The sequence below is a fragment of the Tachypleus tridentatus genome, unplaced genomic scaffold, assembly GCF_004210375.1.
Source record: "Tachypleus tridentatus isolate NWPU-2018 unplaced genomic scaffold, ASM421037v1 Hic_cluster_2, whole genome shotgun sequence".
Classification (NCBI taxonomy): Eukaryota; Metazoa; Arthropoda; class Merostomata; order Xiphosura; family Limulidae; genus Tachypleus; species Tachypleus tridentatus.
Genome location: NW_027467782.1, coordinates 45,091,435 through 45,112,070, shown reverse-complemented (window position 1 = coordinate 45,112,070; position 20,636 = coordinate 45,091,435). Strand labels below are relative to the sequence as shown.

At 30.1% G+C, this 20,636-nt stretch overlaps 2 protein-coding genes across 16 annotated transcripts in view; one reads left to right on the top strand and one right to left on the bottom strand.

Annotated features, from left to right (window-relative positions):
• Positions 1-20,636, top strand: part of LOC143243202 (uncharacterized) — a 54,164-nt gene that overhangs the window by 10,826 nt on the left and 22,702 nt on the right. For 6 of the 13 annotated variants that reach the window (XR_013024188.1, XR_013024186.1, XR_013024189.1 and 3 more), the window contains 4 exons: positions 6,835-6,906; positions 11,823-11,905; positions 14,092-14,169; positions 18,162-18,207. Coding sequence is in view for 1 of the 13 variants with exons in the window: in XM_076487009.1 (XP_076343124.1) it covers positions 14,168-14,169; positions 18,162-18,207 (48 nt within the window). In the remaining 12 variants the exon portion in view is untranslated. Of the gene's footprint in view, positions 1-1,795; positions 1,984-6,834; positions 6,907-10,079; positions 10,101-10,703; positions 10,737-11,822; positions 11,906-14,091; positions 14,170-15,785; positions 16,324-18,161; positions 18,208-19,896; positions 20,406-20,636 lie in introns of those variants that run through there. The other 7 variants (XR_013024191.1, XR_013024194.1, XR_013024190.1 and 4 more) reach the window with 7 other exon arrangements.
• The window catches only part of LOC143243200 (uncharacterized), a 40,344-nt gene continuing 36,901 nt past the window's right edge, over positions 17,194-20,636 (bottom strand). For all 3 annotated transcript variants that reach the window (XR_013024183.1, XR_013024178.1, XM_076487004.1), the window contains one exon: positions 17,194-17,774. Coding sequence is in view for 1 of the 3 variants with exons in the window: in XM_076487004.1 (XP_076343119.1) it covers positions 17,605-17,774 (170 nt within the window). In the remaining 2 variants the exon portion in view is untranslated. The remainder of the gene's footprint in view (positions 17,775-20,636) is intronic.

Sequence of the window (20,636 nt, the reverse complement as noted above, 5' to 3'; positions counted from 1 at the left end):
TATAGTATTACAATGTATTCATAATTATTCTGTGCTTGTTATAGTATTACAATGTATTCATAATTATTCTGTGCTTGTTATAGTATTACAATGTATTCATAATTATTCTGTGCTTGTTATAGTATTACAATGTATTCATAATTATTCTGTGCTTGTTATAGTATTACAATGTATTCATAATTATTCTGTGCTTGTTATAGTATTACAATGTATTCATAATTATTCTGTGCTTGTTATAGTATTACAATGTATTCATAATTATTCTGTGCTTGTTATAGTATTACAATGTATTCATAATTATTCTGTGCTTGTTATAGTATTACAATGTATTCATAATTATTCTGTGCTTGTTATAGTATTACAATGTATTCATAATTATTCTGTGCTTGTTATAGTATTACAATGTATTCATAATTATTCTGTGCTTGTTATAGTATTACAATGTATTCATAATTATTCTGTGCTTGTTATAGTATTACAATGTATTCATAATTATTCTGTGCTTGTTATAGTATTACAATGTATTCATAATTATTCTGTGCTTGTTATAGTATTACAATGTATTCATAATTATTCTGTGCTTGTTATAGTATTACAATGTATTCATAATTATTCTGTGCTTGTTATAGTATTACAATGTATTCATAATTATTCTGTGCTTGTTATAGTATTACAATGTATTCATATCATTTTGACAGGCTTTAAGTAAACACAAGTTTTTTGCACACCAAAGATAATATTTTTTAATGGAGTATTTTTACTAAAAATGTATCTACTAATACTTACATATGTATAAATATATAAATAGAGAATTTCTGTATACCAGTCTGAGTGTTCATTTCTATGTTTGGATTAAAAATCCCTTTTTTTAGTCTCAAAAATTACAAACTGATACATGTAGTTATAAAAAAAATAAGGAAAAAGTAACATACACTGGTACATATAGCTCTATAAGAAATACAAAACAACATACACTGGTACATGTAGCTCTATAATAAATGTAGCTCTATAAAAAAACAACATACACTGGTACATGTAGCTCTATAAGAAATATAAAAAAAACATACACTGGTACATGTAGCTCTATAAGAAATAAAAACAACATACACTGGTACATGTAGCTCTATAAGAAATAAAAAACAACTATACACTGGTACATGTAGCTCTATAAGAAATAAAAAAAACAACATACACTGGTACATGTAGCTCTATAAGAAATAAAAAACAACTTACACTGGTACATGTAGCTCTATAAGAAATAAAAAACAACATACACTGGTACATGTAGCTCTATAAGAAATAAAAAAAAAACAACTTACACTGGTACATGTAGCTCTATAAGAAATAAAAACAACATACACTGGTACATGTAGGTCTATAAGAAATAAAAACAACAACACTGACATTATACTGATATCAATAACAATATCCTGACATTATACCACTTCAAGATCAATAACAATATCCTGACATTATACCACTTCAAGATCAATAACAATATCCTGACATTAGATCAATAACAATATCCTGACATTATACCACTTCAATATCAATAACAATATCCTGACATTATACCACTTCAAGATCAATAACAATATCCTGACATTATACACTTCAATATCAATAACAATACTGACATTATACCACAAGATCAATAACAATATCCTGACATTATACCACTTCAAGATCAATAAACAATTTGTTTTTAATATATATCTTTGACTAATTAGCTCGATCTCAAGACGGTTTTTATTCATTGGTTAAAACATGAGGTTACATCTTATGTGACCCCGTATTTTCATAATATTGTGTATTGATATGTGAACCTTAACACTAGGAGAAACTTCTGTCAGTTTAATAAAACATACACTCTCAAAATCAAATATTTCTGCCTACATTTGTTTCTAAATTAGCGAGAGCTATGCCTGAACTTAATGGAGCTCCACGTGTGGTCATTTGGGTCATCTGTCGAGCAATAAAAGTGTAAGAAAAAAGTTCATGTTTTTGGTTTAAATCTAATTTCACACAGATTTTACGCTGAGTTAGTTTGTCGGTAAATAATTTGACTTAAGTTTAAGTAATGATAATTTCCCACTGTTGTTCTTTTAGTCAGTTCAAGAGACTTAAGAATTATAGTCAGATTGTTGTGGTTATACATACATTGACATACCAGAGAAATGATTAATAAATATTCTGTCAGACAGTTTCCGTTTTTGTAAACAGGAATCAAATTCTAACTATTGCAGTCCATCTGAGTTTTTCATCTGTGTGTTGAGGAACAGTACTGTGTTATACGTTAAACAATTCTTCTTAAACTTGTTGTTATTTGTTGTTAAGCACAAAGCTACACAAGGGGCTATCTGTGCTCTGCCCACCAAGGGGATGGAAACCAAGATTTTAGCAGTATAAACCCACAGAAATACAGCTGTGCCACTGGGGGCTCCTCTTAAATTATTTCAACATCTGTGAATATTTTTATTAGGTTATTGTATGTTATGTCCTATATTACCTTGTGCATAGAGAATGCTTTATGGCTGCCAACTGTAACAGAAATACTTCCAAAAACTTGTGATTCAATTTTCTGATTGATTAACTGCACAGAGAATGTGAACTGTGAGAACCATTCTGGTGGGCAAGTACTTGATGTCTGGTCTATTGTTCCTGTTTATTGTAGATTCTGCTGATTTTAATACATATTTTCTTAAAGCCAAGCCATCCATCATCAGCATATTTACCAGTGAATTTCTTTTTTTCTACTGTCAATTCCTGATACATACATTTTACTTTTGAGAAGCCAGCAATCATAGGCTGAGTGATCAGTTATTTCTAGAATTACCCCTCAGTTTTTGTTGTGTAATAGCTTGGCTTTTACACTTTGTCCACCTTTGGGCTCACTTTACATAATACTACTGAGTTTCACAAATTTCCTACAGGAGCATTATTTGTGATTCAAAATCAGAACTGTATATTTTCAACTAAAATCTGAAGGCATTCACATGGAGAATGCGCTCACTAGGTCTGCAGCTTCAGCCACTGTATGGACATATGGAATTCCCAGTCCTATTCTGAAGTCATTATCTCCCATGACTTTCTTTTTATTTTGGTAATCTATTCATTTGGCTGCTGTTGATTCAGTACTGATTTCTTCAATATCTGATTACTTGCTGAGTGAGCTCAACCTTCTTCTTTACATTTTTGACATATGGAGCTACTGAATTCTGTCATTATTCATGAGGTTCTGTATGTTTTGAGGTCTTATGCATGCTTTGTTTATGTTTCATTTTATAGATTCTGCCAAATCAGTAGAAGATACCATGTGATCATAATTTTCTTTTATTTCTTTATCTTCATTGCTTTAGCTCTTGCCTTCCTGTTGGCTTTGATGTTTCCCCATAATTTTGGATATCCATCTTTCTCCACACTGCTTATACTACATCTTTCACAAATGAATTTCTATCTTGGTGTTGCAGTTGAGGATATTTTCACTATTTTCAGTATCTGGTTTCCACATCATTAATTCTGAGATGGTGACAATTCCATTGAATTTCACAGTTGGGCAAAGAATATACATGACCCAAAAGTGGTGTGGTTTTACTTTTCTGATCTTTTGATCTGAATATCTTTTTTCCAGATGTATCATTTGGATACTTTTGGAAGGTATTTGTCATTTTCTCATGCCAGTCCCTCTTCCTTATCAACATGGGATTCTCATTAATCTTTTGTGAGGAAGTAAGTACTGTATCAAAAGCTATTATTTTCATATACAGAAAATGTATTTATGATAGGTAATATCCTCTTTTCACACTTCTCTAGTGCTGTCATGTTTTGCCAAACTTTGAAGTGATAGTTCAGTAGAGGAGTGTAGAGGGAGTCACATGAGCATGCCATGCTTATATTGGTGAGGAGGTGATGCATGATTATTTGCATGAGCAACATGATCTAATATTACAGTTCCAATAGGGGGGAATCAGAAGACTTGTGGCATGTGTAAAGAAGAAGTTTGTATATAGGGACAGCACTGAATCAGAATAGATAGTCTTGTGACTGGATGTCAGTGTCTATCATAAATACATTTTCAGTATAGGAATATTATAACTATTCTCAGTAGAACCTTTTTTTGTTGTAAAATGCAACACTTTGTTACTGAGCTGCAAAATATTACCATTTGGACCTTGCAGTGACATCATAAGGTTGTTGAGCTGAGTAAAAATATTAGCTTGATAGCACAGTGCTATAAGCCACTTTTCATCCATAAAATGTACTACTAATGTAGGGCTACAGTCTAATAGAAAAATACAAAATTATTTTTTCATTTGTATAATGTAACTGAATACTTTCCTTTTAGACAACCAGCACACCTCTGTATGTATCAGAAGTCATTGTAGACGGATCACATTTCTACAACAAATAATGGAAAGCCACCTGCTGTCAAAAGTCAAAGCTATTTGTTTCTTAGAATTTACATACTTTCAGGGACTTTTAGCACTTTTTTTGCTTCAGGTTGCATAGTTTTAGGTGTGTAACCTCTCTATCTCTATTTTTCAGCATACAATTAACCTCTGCTTGTTCCATGACTGGCCCAGTTTTCCCATGTTTTTGCTGCTATATTACTCACTAGCAGTGAAGTTCAGCCAGCAGTTTTCAAACTTGTTCATTTTTAAATTTGTTCAGATGTAATATATGTGCTCTCATAGTCCTGGTTACAAATCCCTCCCTTCACTAACCACCAATCCCCCCACCCTGGGGCCACACATCACAGTTTGAACACCATGGTTCTTGCTTCCTGTTATTGGTTATCCATTCTTTTCACAATCAATGGCTGTGTGCTCCTTAGAAATATAAAATCTATCTGAAATGTGCTTTCAGATGAGTAGATGTTAGCTTTGTGCTGCATGTTTGCTGCCTCATTGTACATTAATATAGGTGACATAGATTTTGGGCTTTGTTGTTCATTCGTGTATTTGTCTTACATACATGCCCACACCTTGTGTGTCAGTGGTAAATTTTGTAACTTACAATGTTTAAAATTGGATTTTGATACCTATAATGGACAGAGCACAGATAACTCATTTTATAACAACCTCATTATCATATGCTGAATCTACAAGAATGAATTTGCCTTGACATCTGTGAGTGTAAAGCAAACAATTGTCTTGCAGTTAACTGTATCTAAAACACTGGTCTTTGTAAAGACTTGTATAAAAACTCAGAAATATAAGTGAGGTATGAAGAAAAGTACCTGTTTTTATAACACCACTGTTTATAAATGTATCAATAATGATAAACAGAAAACTTACTCTGTGTACATGGCATTTATGTCACCATATGTACTTCATAAAGGTTTTATGAAGAAGGTATTCAGTACTGTTTATGTATTATCAAATATTGGAAGTATAGTTGTAACATGCTTTGATAGAAGATCATACATTTAATTCTTATATTGACTGATTTAGCCACATCCATCTAACATGCTTTGATAGAAGATCATACATTTAATTCTTATATTGACTGATTTAGCCACATCCATCTAACATGCTTTGATAGAAGATCATACATTTTTATATTGACTGATTTAGCCACATCCATCTAACATGCTTTGATAGAAGATCATACATTTAATTCTTATATTGACTGATTTAGCCACATCCATCTAACATGCTTTGATAGAAGATCATACATTTAATTCTTATATTGACTGATTTAGCCACATCCATCTAACATGCTTTGATAGAAGATCATACATTTAATTCATATATTGACTGATTTAGCCACATCCATCTAACATGCTTATATACATTGTTTGTAATCTTTATTGTTTTGACTGTCCCATAAATTAATGGGAGCATTACATATAGCACAGTGAATAAGAGTTTATTGTTGACATCCATATAACAGTTGTTTTATAAATAAATCATTGTTTGTAATCTTTATTGTTTTGACTGTCCCATAAATTAATGGGAGCATTACATATAGCACAGTGAATAAGAGTTTATTATTGACACCCTTATATATTATGAGTTTGTTTTATAAATAAATCATTGTTTGTAATTGTATTTGATGATGAGTAATATGATGTCTTTTCCTACAATTTATGACTATTGTATAAATAAATAAAATTAACTTTAGTAAAACTATTCTTATAGCAGTTTTCAAACAGAGAAATGCTACAACTAAGTAACTTACTAAGTAATCACATAGACAATTTATAATAGACAGGGTAACTTTGTTTCACAATTTATGGAGGAGAAAGAATGGAATAAACTAGTACTTTCTAGGCATGTGATCATTAATGCAGTGGATGTCAATGTTACACGTTGTAGCGTGAATCAGTTTGGCATTGTTAAATAAAATTTGATTGGCTGTATAATAGTTCTGGTTACTTACCATAAAGTAATATCTTTTTTTATGAAAGGGTAGAGTTTTATGGGGTTTTTTTCCACACTTTATTTTGTCCAATATTTAATAAAACTCATAAAACTACTTTCATTTAAAGAGTGTGGGATTAATCTGTGAACTTGATTGGGCTCATCACGAATGCTTAAGGAAGATGTGTAGCTGCTTATAATCATCTACAAGAACTAATGTAGTGTGTTATAAAGAATAGCATGATTATAAAATGAATCATTTTGACTGATTAAAAGTACAATAAACAGTAAATGAATTTTATGAATGAACTATGCATGTATTGTTATAAGAAATTGAAAAGACCATGGAAAATTAAGAATATGAGTTCTGTATGTTAGTTTGAATTTAAGTGCTTTATATGTTGAACATAATGTGGGATGGCATAATAAAATAGTGTGTATATACATGTATTTTTTGTACATTTGTCAGGTTGTTAACCTAGTCCTAGATGATCTGTTAGGGAACAAAGACTTTGCATATGGAATTCTAGATGTGTTGTGGGTAAGTTGAATATGTTTTTGATTATAGATTGAATCCAAATTGTAAAGTTTCTGGTGTAGTACAGTACTTCTTCTTACATGTATAACTATTTTCATTCAGTGCTGCCTTCTGTGTGCAGAAATGTTTGTCATGCCATAATCCTTGAACTTCCATGTGGCTCAACTGTGTCTGGCATGTAAGTTGTCATGTAAACTCCCAATAGGAGTGTGACACACCCTCCTGACTCCCTTTACAATGAACTGTTACTTCTTATTAGACAGTGATTGAGTGCAGATGTTTTTCAGTTGTTAACTCTTTTCCTTCAAGTATTAATTCCATTTCTTTTGTGAAGTAATGATTAACTTGATTTGCTACAGTTAATTGTTTCTGTAGTCGTTTGCAGAGATAATTTACCTTTGTTTATTAATTTTGTTTTCTCTTTTTGAATTCTTCATGGTTTAATATGACTTCTTAAGTTTGTTTTACAATTTCTGAAATTATTATTGTTGCTTTGAGCACCATTACTGTTTTCAGGTCTGAGTGTCTCAACTGAGGGTTTCCTAGTTTTAAACTGTTGGGAGATTGGTTGTTATAAGAGGTGTCTTTTTTCTCCTAACAGTGTTTGTTTTTTCCTGCAATGCAAAACGCCACACTGGTACGTCCCTTCACACCATCATTTGAGTGTTGGACTGTTGTATGTGTGGGTGGTTGTGGATTTGCTCTTTTGCTTCTTTTAGTAGATTGGTTAGGCATGTGTATAATACTGTTCTACTAACCTTGAGATAAAGATGGTGGGGATCCTCCTCCAATCACAAGTCAGAAGTAGTATTCCTGATGCTGCTTGGGTTTGGACTGGAGTTGATGAGCCACTTGCCTTAGCGACTCAACACATTTTGAGCACATTCCTCACATATCTGATTGTAGATGGTTCTTGTCTAGTCTTTCTTCATGGGGACTGAGATTCCAGTGTATTGTTGTTTGGATTCAAACTCACTTAGTGTTTCTTTCTTTCTTTCCCATTTGATTGTGCTCTTCTCACTTTCCACCCATATATGTGACACCTGTTTCCACACTTTGCATAGTGTATACCTGGTACAGAAGTGGTGTGGTTTCCCATGTGTGTTCCTTGTTGGGATCACACTTATGGTGTCTGTCATATGCTTTTGAAGGATACTTATTTCTATCATTGTCACTGGACTCTCTGCCTATTCTAGTTACACATTTTAGTGGAAGTAATGCATGGGTACAACATTGGGTGTAGAATATACCTGTAACAGAAGTTGTGTGGTCTCCTACATAGGATCTTCTACTTTGAGGATCTCCTGTTTTTTTGCATGTTCTTCAGAAGCTTATGATGGATGCTTCTTTTTTTCTTGTATCAGTCAAGAAAAATTACTTGTTGAGTGTGAGATTCTAGCTGTATATGTGAGAAGAATATATTGAAAATATATATCCTATAGATACTTGATTGTGTGGTTTGTGAAAGTTGAAGACTTGTGGCATGCAAAGAATTTTGCATATAGAGGGTAGCACTGAACCATATTGCTATATTTGAGAGAGGAGATAAATACCTATCGCAAATATATTTTCATTACAGGAAATGTATAACTTGGAAGAAATAGTTTATTGCAGATTTGTTTACCTAACTCTAAAAACCAGTTATGAATTAATGTCACATTACTCAAACCTTCTGAATTTTTCTTGTTGCTTAAATTGAGTACTGTTACATCATAATGTCTCAAATTAATGCAAGTATGTTTGTAAAAGTGAAGTTAGATTGACTTTTGGTTTAAGTCATAATGGACAATTTCTAAAGTGAGTTTCACAGCTTGTAATAACAGATATAGAGAAGAAATAAATTGTCTTATTGAATGGCATTCTGAAGTTATTGAATCTGTCTTGTGGACTTTGATGAAAAGGAGAATTATTTAATCCTTTAGCTACTGGCTCGGTATTATATACGACTTCACCTTCAAATTTGCACATGTTAAGTATTTGAACTATAACTTTTGTTATTGCATGTGTATCTTCACAAAATGTGGTAGACTTTTACTAAATATTACAAGTATTTTGTATACAAAAAAATCAAACTTTTTTAATGAAATATCTTTACTAAAGATTTGCTTGTGAAAATAGGGTGCAAAGTGATTTCATGTTATGACTGAAAAAAAACTACTCTTCATTGCCAAAATCTCAAATATTTTGCATAATCTCTTAAAACCTCCTAAATACATCTCAAACGTGATGTCATTGTGTTTGTTGCCTTACATTCAAAATTTTATTGAACTACTATTTTATGAATTTAGGTCAATAAATTTGGAATCACATTGTAGATTATAATTCAAACTTTAATACTATGTACATACATAAGTTAATTTCTTAATTTAAAGGTTAAATATTTAAAGAATCTGAATATAGATTTCAGTGAGTCGTGTAGTATTTTGAATGCAGCATTGGTTAAAATCAGATGACTGTGATCCCAAAATACTAAGTCTATAGTTTCATACTAATTAGAAACTCAAATTATTAATATTATCAGGCTAGAATGAAAAATGAGAACCTTATATCTTTTTATTTTGCTGAGATACGACTTGCATACTGAATCAAACCTAGTGGCTTCTTTCACCATATGGTTCGTTATGTACACTTACTTCAAAATGATATGTGAATAACCAATCAAAAGTTTAGAATATCCTCCAGAGTAGTTTACTCAGCTCTTTTAATCTGTAAAAAAGCTGCCACATTCTTTCAAACCAAAATTTCAAGAAGATAGGTTGTGTCTTTAGTCTGATTGAAATTTCATATTTTACTAAATCTAAATAAATTTTAGGTACTAAGCTTAATAAATTACAGTTAAATTCTATGGTATCAGTTTAGTTATTTATGATGTTTTGGTAATTTAACTGTATATATATATATGTGTGTGTGTGTGTGTGTGTGTGTGTAGAAAACCTGAAAAAAATTTTGTTTGATATCCTTCATATGCAAAATTTTAAAAGACTTAGAGCAGCAACTGAGTACAAAAATTGTAGCAAGAAGAGATAATTGTTTGCTTTACTTCTTTATTTTTTATCATTCAATATTTAAGAAAAATAAGCTCCATAACTTATTTCTAAATAGTAATTAGTTATGAGTATAATGTACAATAATTGAAATGTGACTGTATTATAAAATATTAGTCCACTAAAATGCAGCCAAGACAGGAAAGACTAAAGGTCAGTTTTATATTACTGTCTTTTTGTGTTATAATATGTAGTCATTCTAGCATGAAAAACTTCATTTACATTTATTTCCAAAGTTTTTATGATGGTTGCGAGGTTGGTCAAATGACAGATCACACATAGTTAGAGTAGAGAAAATAACATAAAACAAAGTCTCGCTGAAAATAAGTGTTTGAAAGTACTTAGGAGGTTTTAGAGATTGTGAAAATAATATCTGAGATTTTTAAACAAAGAATAATTTTTTTTAATCATAACATGAAATCAGTTTGCACTCAGATTCACAAAGAATCTTTAATAAAATTAAAAAATCTGATATCTTTGTACACAAAATATTTGTAATCTTTACCAAATTTTGTGAAGATACATGCTGCATCAAAAGTTATAGTGCAAATACTTAATGTGTGCAGTTGTATAGATGAACTTGTATATCACACTGAACCCATAGCAAAATGGTTAACCTGATGTGAATAATAATATTCAGTGGTAAGGTTTCTGCTTTTTAAGTTAGATGCGTGTTTTATACTAAGTAAGTATTAGTGCTATGTAGAGATACACTCTAGATATTTATGTTAGGATATGTATACGTATTTTTTTTTTTGTTGTTGTGTGTGGTGGGAAGAAACTTGCTCGGTATGTAACTTTTCATTTGTATGCTTTCTAATATACTGAGATTCTCTTTTTTATTTTCTGCAAAAAAATGTTATGTGAGTGATTTTTAATAGTTACTGTTGATATCTTTCCTTGCATGTGTAGGACCACCAGCCTGTCTACATATAAATAAAGATTAATACTTGATAGTCAAGTAAAATAAAATCAGTAGGAAAAACTGCATTAAAAACAAACCCAAATAAAAATAAAAAATGCTGCAGTTTATCTTGCTTACACTCAAGTGTTAGTACCTTATTATTATTATTACATTTTCTTTACTTTGGAGAGCAGTCACCTTCCCACAACAGTTTGCAGGTAGTAAAGGATGATACAGATGTGAGACATTATGGGCTTGAGTACTCACATCTTGCTCTCCTAATTTTTATTTATTTTGATTATTTTATTATTATTTATTTATGTATTTCTTTTTGTGAAACTCACAGTTGAGTTTGAAACTGACAATTCATTTATCCCCATCACAGTGTGGGTCCTACTTTTTCAGTCACCTCTGAGACCTATGATACATTTTATATCCTATGTCTGTACCATAGGGATTCTTCTGATTTGTTCAGTTTTTTATATTTGTTTATTAGAAAATATATACTTACACACACACACAAACACTGGAATAAAAATATTTTATCAGATGTTTGTCAATGGTTGGTATTAAGTGTTATTAACTATTGTCAGCTGTAATTTCATATCCTATTAAATGAAATCTCAAAAATGAAACATAACCACCTTGTCATATATTTATATTACAGTACTTTTGATAATATAGTATATATGTAATCCCCCAAAAGAACAGTGAATTAACAATGAGTGTTTTGTGATGAGAAATTCACTTGAATTTCACTTCTCAAAACTCTCTTTTTTTAACCTAAAGAAGGTTAAGGCTTAAGAAGGTTGAAATGTTGTTCTCTACTTTATTTTAATAAAAGTTTTAATACCCATACCAGCCATCTTAAGATAAATTTTAACAATGAGTGTGCTTATCTAACAGTTTAACTTCTATGGTTTTTTACATGAACAAAATTTGTTATTTATCATATACATTTATTTTCTCAGATGGAGATGCTGGAGGTTCCTTGATTTATTCTTTGCTGATGTTAGCATTAGAAAACAATTGTCCAGTCCAGCTGCTTAGACAGGTATGTAACTGTGAACATTATAAAAAACCAGCTTTATGAATTGGGTTAATTTATACTTTAGATGGTATTTCTCTGTGTAGCTGTGTGTTGACAGCTAGGCCAAGAGAATTCTTCTTGATCAGTATTTAACTCATTAATGTTATTGTACAAATTGTAGATTTATTATGGGCAAAATATTGAACAGTGGTAGATGAAAACAAATTATTTGCAGTATTTTAAGGTTGTTTTTTGTGTGCAAAATAAATAAGAAATTAAGTATGAAATTTAAAATATGAACATGGTCACTTTTGATTAAAAGGATTTTTATTTTAAATTTAAATAGTCAAAGTAAATCATATATTGTCATAATTTATATTTCATTTTTAATTATATACTGAATTTTACGATTTTGATCTTTTGAATAAAAATTTTAAATATTTTACTACTAAGAAGAGAATTAGACTATATACTATCATAATTTATATTTCATTTTTAATTATATACTGAATTTTACGATTTTGATATTTGAATAAAAATTTTAAATAATTTGCTACTAAGAAGAGAATTAATTTTATTTAAACATAATAAAATGGTGACAATGGTATTACTCTTTCTTATTCTAAGTAACTCCTATATTTGAAATATGCTTAATATAAATTAATTTAGTACATAAAGACAACATTATATTTTGTTTTTAAACTTTTGAAAATAAACATTTTCATTCTGAAATATATAAAATAAAAATAACGTTTTCTTCAGGTATTACACTTAATTCATCACAATATTAAATATAAATGTGAAGCCTATTTGATTTACTAATTGTCATTGAGTTATAGAAAATCCTATATGAATATAGCTTCTCTTTAGTTAGTAAAATACAAATCAAAATACTACATATAAGTTCATCATTTAATTAAAATTGTTTGAAAAGTGTAATTTTACTAATTCCTCCTTTTTGTATATTCTGGTTTGTAATCATTTTATTGTTCACTTTTGGATTGTATATTTTTCTACATTGTTTATGTTCTCTTGTTTTCATTTAACACCAAGGATCAAACTTATGAGCAATGCATTTATGGAAAATACATTCTTTATGCACATAAATTAATAATAGTAACATGAAATGAATGTTCTTATTTTATGAAATTTACGTGCAAGAATGGTCATAGAACATATTGAATAATAATAACAAAGAATGTGGTAATTAAATTATGATAAAAGAGTCATGCATAACTCTGATTTTTGTAAGTCCTGTTTATAACTGTTTGAAATGTGCACAACAGATATCATGGATTAATGTTATAACAGGATTATTTCCACACATTCTTGGAAGGTCAGTGACATTGGAGTCAGTTATTGTTGTAACTAGAGAAAGGGGTTTGGTAGAGAAATACAAATTTTACTAATTGTAATCATAGTAAGGGTAGATCTTAAAACAGCTTAACTTCTGTACCAACAGATGCTTTGAAATATTAATAGTAAAATATTTATTTCATCCTCAAAATTTAAACCAGACAGAGTGATACTTCTAGAACTTAAGAACATTTATGTGATGAACAGTTCATATTGTTTCTGTAATTAGTGTATATATTTTGAAGACAATCATAAAAACCTGTTGGTTTAATTGATTCTCAGGTTTTTAAGGCAAAACTGAAATTCAGAGTTATCAATCAAGTTAAAAACTTATTTTAATAAAACAACTTCTGTGTCATATTCTTATTGGAAAGTTCAAAGTTGAGCCATAGCACTGCCAATGGTGAGCTAGTTTGTGTTAATAATCTTTGTTTGTGTAATATTATACAACAAGTTTTTATAGTTGTTGAAATAACTTTTCATGTAATCAGTTTAAGTACAAGGTATTTATAATTTTGTTCATAAACTTGTGGGTCATCAGAAAGAAAAATTGTTGTTTAGAATGCTCTTTTACCAGGTTAATAATGACTACATCATGTTGTTGTTCCTTCCAATTTAAAAGTTGATAAGTTAAAAAAATTCAAGCATAAATTACAAGTAGTCAAATTATAATCTTAACTGTGTGTGTTTATGGATTTTGACATTTGGGTCAGTTTTGAGTTGTTTAGATTAAAATAATATTGAAACATCCAATACTTTAGTATCAAATAAATAAATTTTGCTTTTACTCAGGTGCTCTGATTTGTATAATTTGTTATTAAATTTTTTTTAATTTGGATATAATTTTACTACAGACTATGGTGTGTGCAAATCAGATCAAAACAGGCTTTATCTGCATTCTTTGACATTGGCAAGGAAACCTCGAGTATAATGTAAGAATTCTTTTTTGTAGTAGTATTAAAATTAGTGTTGATATGCAAGGTAGATTTTAATTACTATACACAGGTATTTTATTGCAAATTCAATGTAGCTATAAGATGTTGCTTGTAGTATTACATCTCAGATTTTAGAGAAGTATTATTACTGTAAGTAATTACTCACAACAACTCGTTCCATAACTCAATGATCCTGTTAGAAAAATGAAATTACCTTAAATGTAATTCATTTGGTCCATTCCAAGACCTAATCTGTTGTCCTTTTAAGTTATCATCAGAGTATAGCTCAACAAAATAAGATGAAAGATCTTACCCTGCCCCTATAAAGTAATCCTTCCATCCCTGGAATAATCCTAGTTGAACACATTTCATTAAGTCAGTATCTTGGATAACAAGACCAAAATTGTTCACTTGGAATGCCAAGTGAGACTTAACATAAGGAGGTATCTTTTAAATCGTTTAATTGTGATGTTTTAAAATACATCATAAATTATATTCGCTATATTTATAGCAACAAAGAAGTACTTTTTGAATGGCTTGTGTGAATTGTTTTCTACCATGTAAAGACCTTTTTCTTTATTCATGCTTTGAGCTAGTTTCCATCTTTATTGAATGTGTGATCTAACTTAAGTCAAATGAATTATCCTGTACTTACTGTATTTAAATATCATTTAACAAACATTTGTTCAACTTACCATTTTACTTAGTTCATTCTGTAATACCTCAGAATCTTCAATACAGTTAGATGTACCCAAAGATTAATTTCACCAACAAATTAAGATAAATTGCTAATTATACACTTAAAAGATAACTCAAGCATTAATCCCTGAAGTACTTCTAGAAACTAAAACAGCACCAGTTGGTATAGAAAATCTGAACCACTCCAATAAATTTTCTCTCTGTTACATTCTATATGATTCCATTAAATGTGTAAAATTAAAATCTTCCATGATTATTGAATCAGTTTTCTTATCAGTAACAATTTTGATCTCATCATATAATATACCATATGTATTCAACATCGTGACCAGTGTTTTATATTTTCAATCCTAACAGGTTACAGTTCATGTCAGAAAAACACATTCATTCCTTTTAGTAATTGTCCCTATTACAACATCACATCCTAATGCAGCTGGCTGCCTCCATACTGCCTCTCAATTTGGCACTTGGATGTTAAGAGTTAAGATGTGTCCAGTTTTTTTTTTTTTTTTTTATTGCTTGCATGAAACCTTTCAACATCAATTTTTATTTGATACTGAATGATAAGAGTTATCAGTTTAGGCAGGGAACTGTGAAGCCACACATGTGGCTGCTCATTCCAATGTATTGTTGTTAGGCCCAGTAAATCATTAACTTATTCGTTTTTCAAATAGATCTGTTTGTTGTAGGTCTATTATTAGTGGTTTTGAGTAGACATTTTCGGTGTGTTCACTCACTGATGATATACATACATATATATCATAAAAAAATAATAATTTTTTTTCTACATTGTATCAAATAAATCAACCTGTATCATGAACCTGTGTTTAGACCTAATATATGTCTGATGGTTTGTAAAAGGAACTCAATAGGCCTTTTCTTAAAATAGTCTTTGTCTGATTATTTTGGTACAGTTTGATAAAACACACTGATATCACTGCAGCAATCACCCCTTGTCAGCAGCTAGTTCAACCTTATCTTGAGAAAATGCAATCAGACAAGCCCATGACTCTTCTTCTGGGTGGTGATGTCCAAACCATGATGAAAATTGTGCTCATGTATCTTAGGATGGCTGGTTCGGGTGTTAAAACTTTTATTAAAATAAAGTAGAGAACAACGTTTAAACCTTCTTAGGTCACGTTAATAAATGTTTTAATATCCACAGGGGCTGCCTTGAGATACATTTTTACTTCAAGTAAGTTTCTTGTCATCACAAAAAACTGCTCAATCTTGTTGTGAAACCAGATATATAGAAAACATTGAATACAAAGCTCAAATTGGATTGATATAAATTGCAGGAAGATGATCTCTTGGCTTATAATAAAATCAGCATTAGGTTTTCTTCAACAAGGCTTCTTTCTTAACTAGAACTAAGTGACAAGCACAAAAATGGTGTTCAGAATACAGTATAGAACAGAATTACTAGCAATGGCCAAGACGTTGTTGAAAAAGTGCTAATTATAATAAACTGTAGTAAGAGACAATATCTGCTTTTTCCCAGCAAGTCTTGCTGTTGTAAAGTGTTACATTTCTTAAAGGAAATTGAATAGGATTCTCAACTCCTTTGTTGAATTTGACAGAGTTAAAATAAACACTGATGAAATCACAAAACAGTTTACTCAGTTTCTTCACAATGAGTTCATGGCTAATTTCAGTACATTTAGTGATTTCAACTTGGAGAATAAAAGAGCAGATGCATTTTGGAAAAGCACTTTATAAAGTATCCAAATTTGTAGAGTGTGATGGAAGATTCTTTCTGTCTTGTCACATGGACAAACTAGTTTGGAGACTGGAATCTCAGTGAACTCCAAGGTGAGAATGTCCTAAGCAAAGGATACACACAACACAAAAACTAGTTTGTGATGCTAATAAGCATGCTGTAAGTCTAGATCATTCTGCAAATTATTATATTTGTGAAAGGGGTGAGAAAAGCATTTGGAAACAGAAAAGTTACAATTTAAACAAAAGTAAAATTGGTAGAAAAGTGAGAAAACCTAGATTAACTGAAAAAAGAGAAAAACGATTGTACTTTGACATACAAACCCAAGAAGTCTCAAGTGATGAAAAATGTGAAACCTGCAGCAGTAGAGATGAAACTGAATCTATTCTGAAAGGTCATTAAGAGAAAAACCATGATTGGATCAAGTCAAAGAAGAAATGGAAATGTGACACAGACTGGGACATTGATCTTTTTGTGCATAGAATATTTATGTCAGTGAAAATTATTCCAAACATTTGTGAAATTGAAAACATGGCTTGGACAGTTGATGTTTTATTGATACATATAATATATTTTATTAAATAATTAAAAATACACCAAAATAGTTTCTGAATACTATCTTTATTTATTTTGCAAATTAAGCTCTTAACATTAATACTGTGTACTCATTTGTCAATTTAAAGCACAATTATAATCATATTGTTAAAATGGTAACCTTCATGACAGTGTGAATTCTGCTTTCCTGGCCCTTGAAACCCAAAAGAAAGTCTTTATAAAGTTCTGGAATTTGTTCTGCCAAGTTTTATCCATTGATAAAACTCATAATTCTTCATCCTCTGTTGTTTCCATTCTTATCCCTTCTCTTCTTTCTTATATTTGTCTAAGGCAATGTCAAACCTTTTAGGCAAAGTTACTGTCAAAAGGATTTATCACCCTCTCCCAAGATTTTATTTTCATCTGTTTCTCATATCCCGTAGCACTGGGGGATTTGGTCATCATTCTGTCCCATGTTTCTAGACCTTCCTGAGTTTATAGTGATGAGTTTTCTCACTTCTCAATGTTCTTTTTTGTTTGAAACTTTGGATGACCAAGATTGATGTTTCTTCATATTCCCATTTTTGCAGCATCCATATTTTGTTGTTAGTTGAGTTAAGAAAGTTGAAAATGACAGCAGGTAGAGTTACTAGTTTTGTCACAAATATAAATGGGAAGTAATTATAAACATCTGAAAATAAGTTGTCTAATAAAAAATTTATAATTACTGTTATAAGGTAAAAACCTGTCAAGTAATATAGAATTGAGAAAAATAAAGACAGCTGTATGTTTCACAAGTATTTGCAAAAAAAAAAACAAAAAAAACTTGTCTTTGCTTTTGTCAATTCTGTAATTATGGAGTTTCTCCAAACATTAATAGTTTCAGTTCTTAATCATATATTAAGTGATATGTTACTTCTTTACACATGTATACAAAATTTGACTTGCCATAGATTTTTGTATTAGCTATGGAAACATTTATTTAGTTATAGGCAGGTTATTAATTAACTATTGTGTTTTCTTTCTTTGAACATAGGGTGTATTCATTCATCTGTAAATCTGTTACTTTTGGTGGTTACAAGGTGTGTATAAATTTGATATATAATGTTTAGTAATTATTTGTATACTCTAGTTCTTACTAACAGATAAATAATTGTTTGAATTTATAATATTTAATATTTGTAATGAAAGACAAGGGGTATATATACTTTCACACTAACAACAAACTAATTTGCTATAAAAATTACATCAAGGTGCAGGAACATAAATTTAGCCAAAACCAGTTTATCAAATGTAAAGTGTGTAAGACAGAAAACATGTGAGCAGTGATACATCTGAATTTCAGTTTGTATTGAACAAACAACTGTGGGTAGTTTGCTACAAGACTGTTACAAGTATATATTTGGTGCATTAACATGTCTTAAGAAGCTCTGTTATGTTTTAAATAAAAATATAATTTCTAAGTTCTTGTTAGCTTACTGCCTTAAGGAAGTTTAACTGTTTTATTATAATTGCACAAAGTTGTTTTTTAGTAAAAGGATTTCAGTTTTGTCATAAGCATTTGATAGCATGACAAGTGGTGAATATCAGTACGTAGATATAATATACTTTAAACTTGATGTTATTTCTTGAAACTTTGTAATAGAAAAAAAATAGTTGAAAAATCATTTGTTTTTCTTTAATTCATTCATAAAATCTAAATGGAAAATTGAAAAATGTGGCCATAAGAAAGAAAGAAACATATCAGGAATTTAAAATTTACTGAAAATACTATATCTTTCTTTTCTCAAAATTAAGCTTTGTCAACTCTTAGTTTAGTTCAGCAACACTTTCACAATTAGCTTTTTTTCTCTGTTCAGAAGTCTGAAACAATATATGATACTAGGATGTATTTTATTAGAATAAGATATTTATGTTTGTTTATATACTAAGAAATAAAATTTTGATCACTTAAAATATTATTAGAAATAAAAATGAATCATGAAGCAAGGTGCTTAAGTTTAACTCTTTCAACCTGGCTATTGTTTACTATGGATGATGGAGAGTTTGTTATACCAGTTACTATGGCATGAAAACTTAGCCAATAATCTATATCTTAATAGTATGTAAGTTTTAAGTTCTAATTCTGTAAGGAAATATGTTTTGAAATATCCTGAATTCCCTAGTGTTACACAGTAACATATTTTCTCTTTTTATGTAAAAGTCTATGGTTGGTCGTGGCTTAGTGGTTTGTGTAACACCAGTTAATGGCAGTTACGAAACAATGTTTCTCCAGACTTTGGGAACATAGTTGCACTCTAAGAATCATGGTCTCTACTTGGTCTTATATCAATAGACCATTAGTAGATACTGTGTATTAGCTGTCTTCTGTCATGTAAAAGTTAGGGACAGATAGTTTAGATAACCTCTGTTTAGCTTTCAAAAATATATGAAATAAAAATAAAATGAATAAGCAATGTCTATTAAAACCCTTTTTACAACTTTTAGTTAAAAGGTAGGAAACCAGTTGAGTCTTAATAAAAGTTGTGTTTTCAGATTTTAAAAAAATGTCACCATTCTAGCTACTTGAGTTTTTAGAGATCATAGTCATTAATAAATGTATATGTATGTATCTTGTTGTACATAGTTAATTCTCTTGACTCAGTTGCAGTATTCATGCTGACATGTAGTTTACAGATTTAATACCATTCTTATCATGTTGGCCAGTTGTTAATGAATTCACTAGTTACATCCTGTTATCACAAAATCTGCTCCATACCTTTGCTTTGTAGGTTTATTACAAGAGTATCAGTTGAAAAGAATAACCTGAAACTTTGCTGTTGACCAGCTGCTTTCCTCTTTATCTGTCAGTTTCAAAATTAGGGACATATATATTTGCTGTGCTTGAAAATGTTTAAGACTGGAACAACAATTTTTAATCTCCTCATCAAGACTTGAATTCTAAGTTTGATCTCAGTTTTTTGCAAATGTTAAATGCTTTTTCTGACTTTTGTCCTATAGGTAATATAGTTTAATTTTTTTTGTTGGAACAAATGTTAAACAGCTTTTATTAAATTCAGGTACTCCAATTTATAAATTGTACTCCTTTCCAGGCCAATTCAATTGAACAAAATTAAAATAAGGTAGCTGCTGTAGGATTTTAAAAATCATACCCTTAACTGTATGTAAGAAAAATTAATTGTTAGTTTTTACATACAAATGTTATCAGTGTTTGTTATTATTACCTGTTGTAACGTTTGTTATCAGTCACCTGTTGTAACATTTGTTATCAGTCACCTGTTGTAACGTTTGTTATCAGTCACCTGTTGTAACGTTTGTTATTAGTCACCTGTTGTAACATTTGTTATTAGTCACCTGTTGTAACATTTGTTATTAGTCACCTGTTGTAACGTTTGTTATTAGTTACCTGTTGTAACGTTTGTTATCAGTCACCTGTTGTAACATTTGTTATCAGTCACCTGTTGTAACATTTGTTATAACATTTGTTATTAGTCACCTGTTGTAACATTTG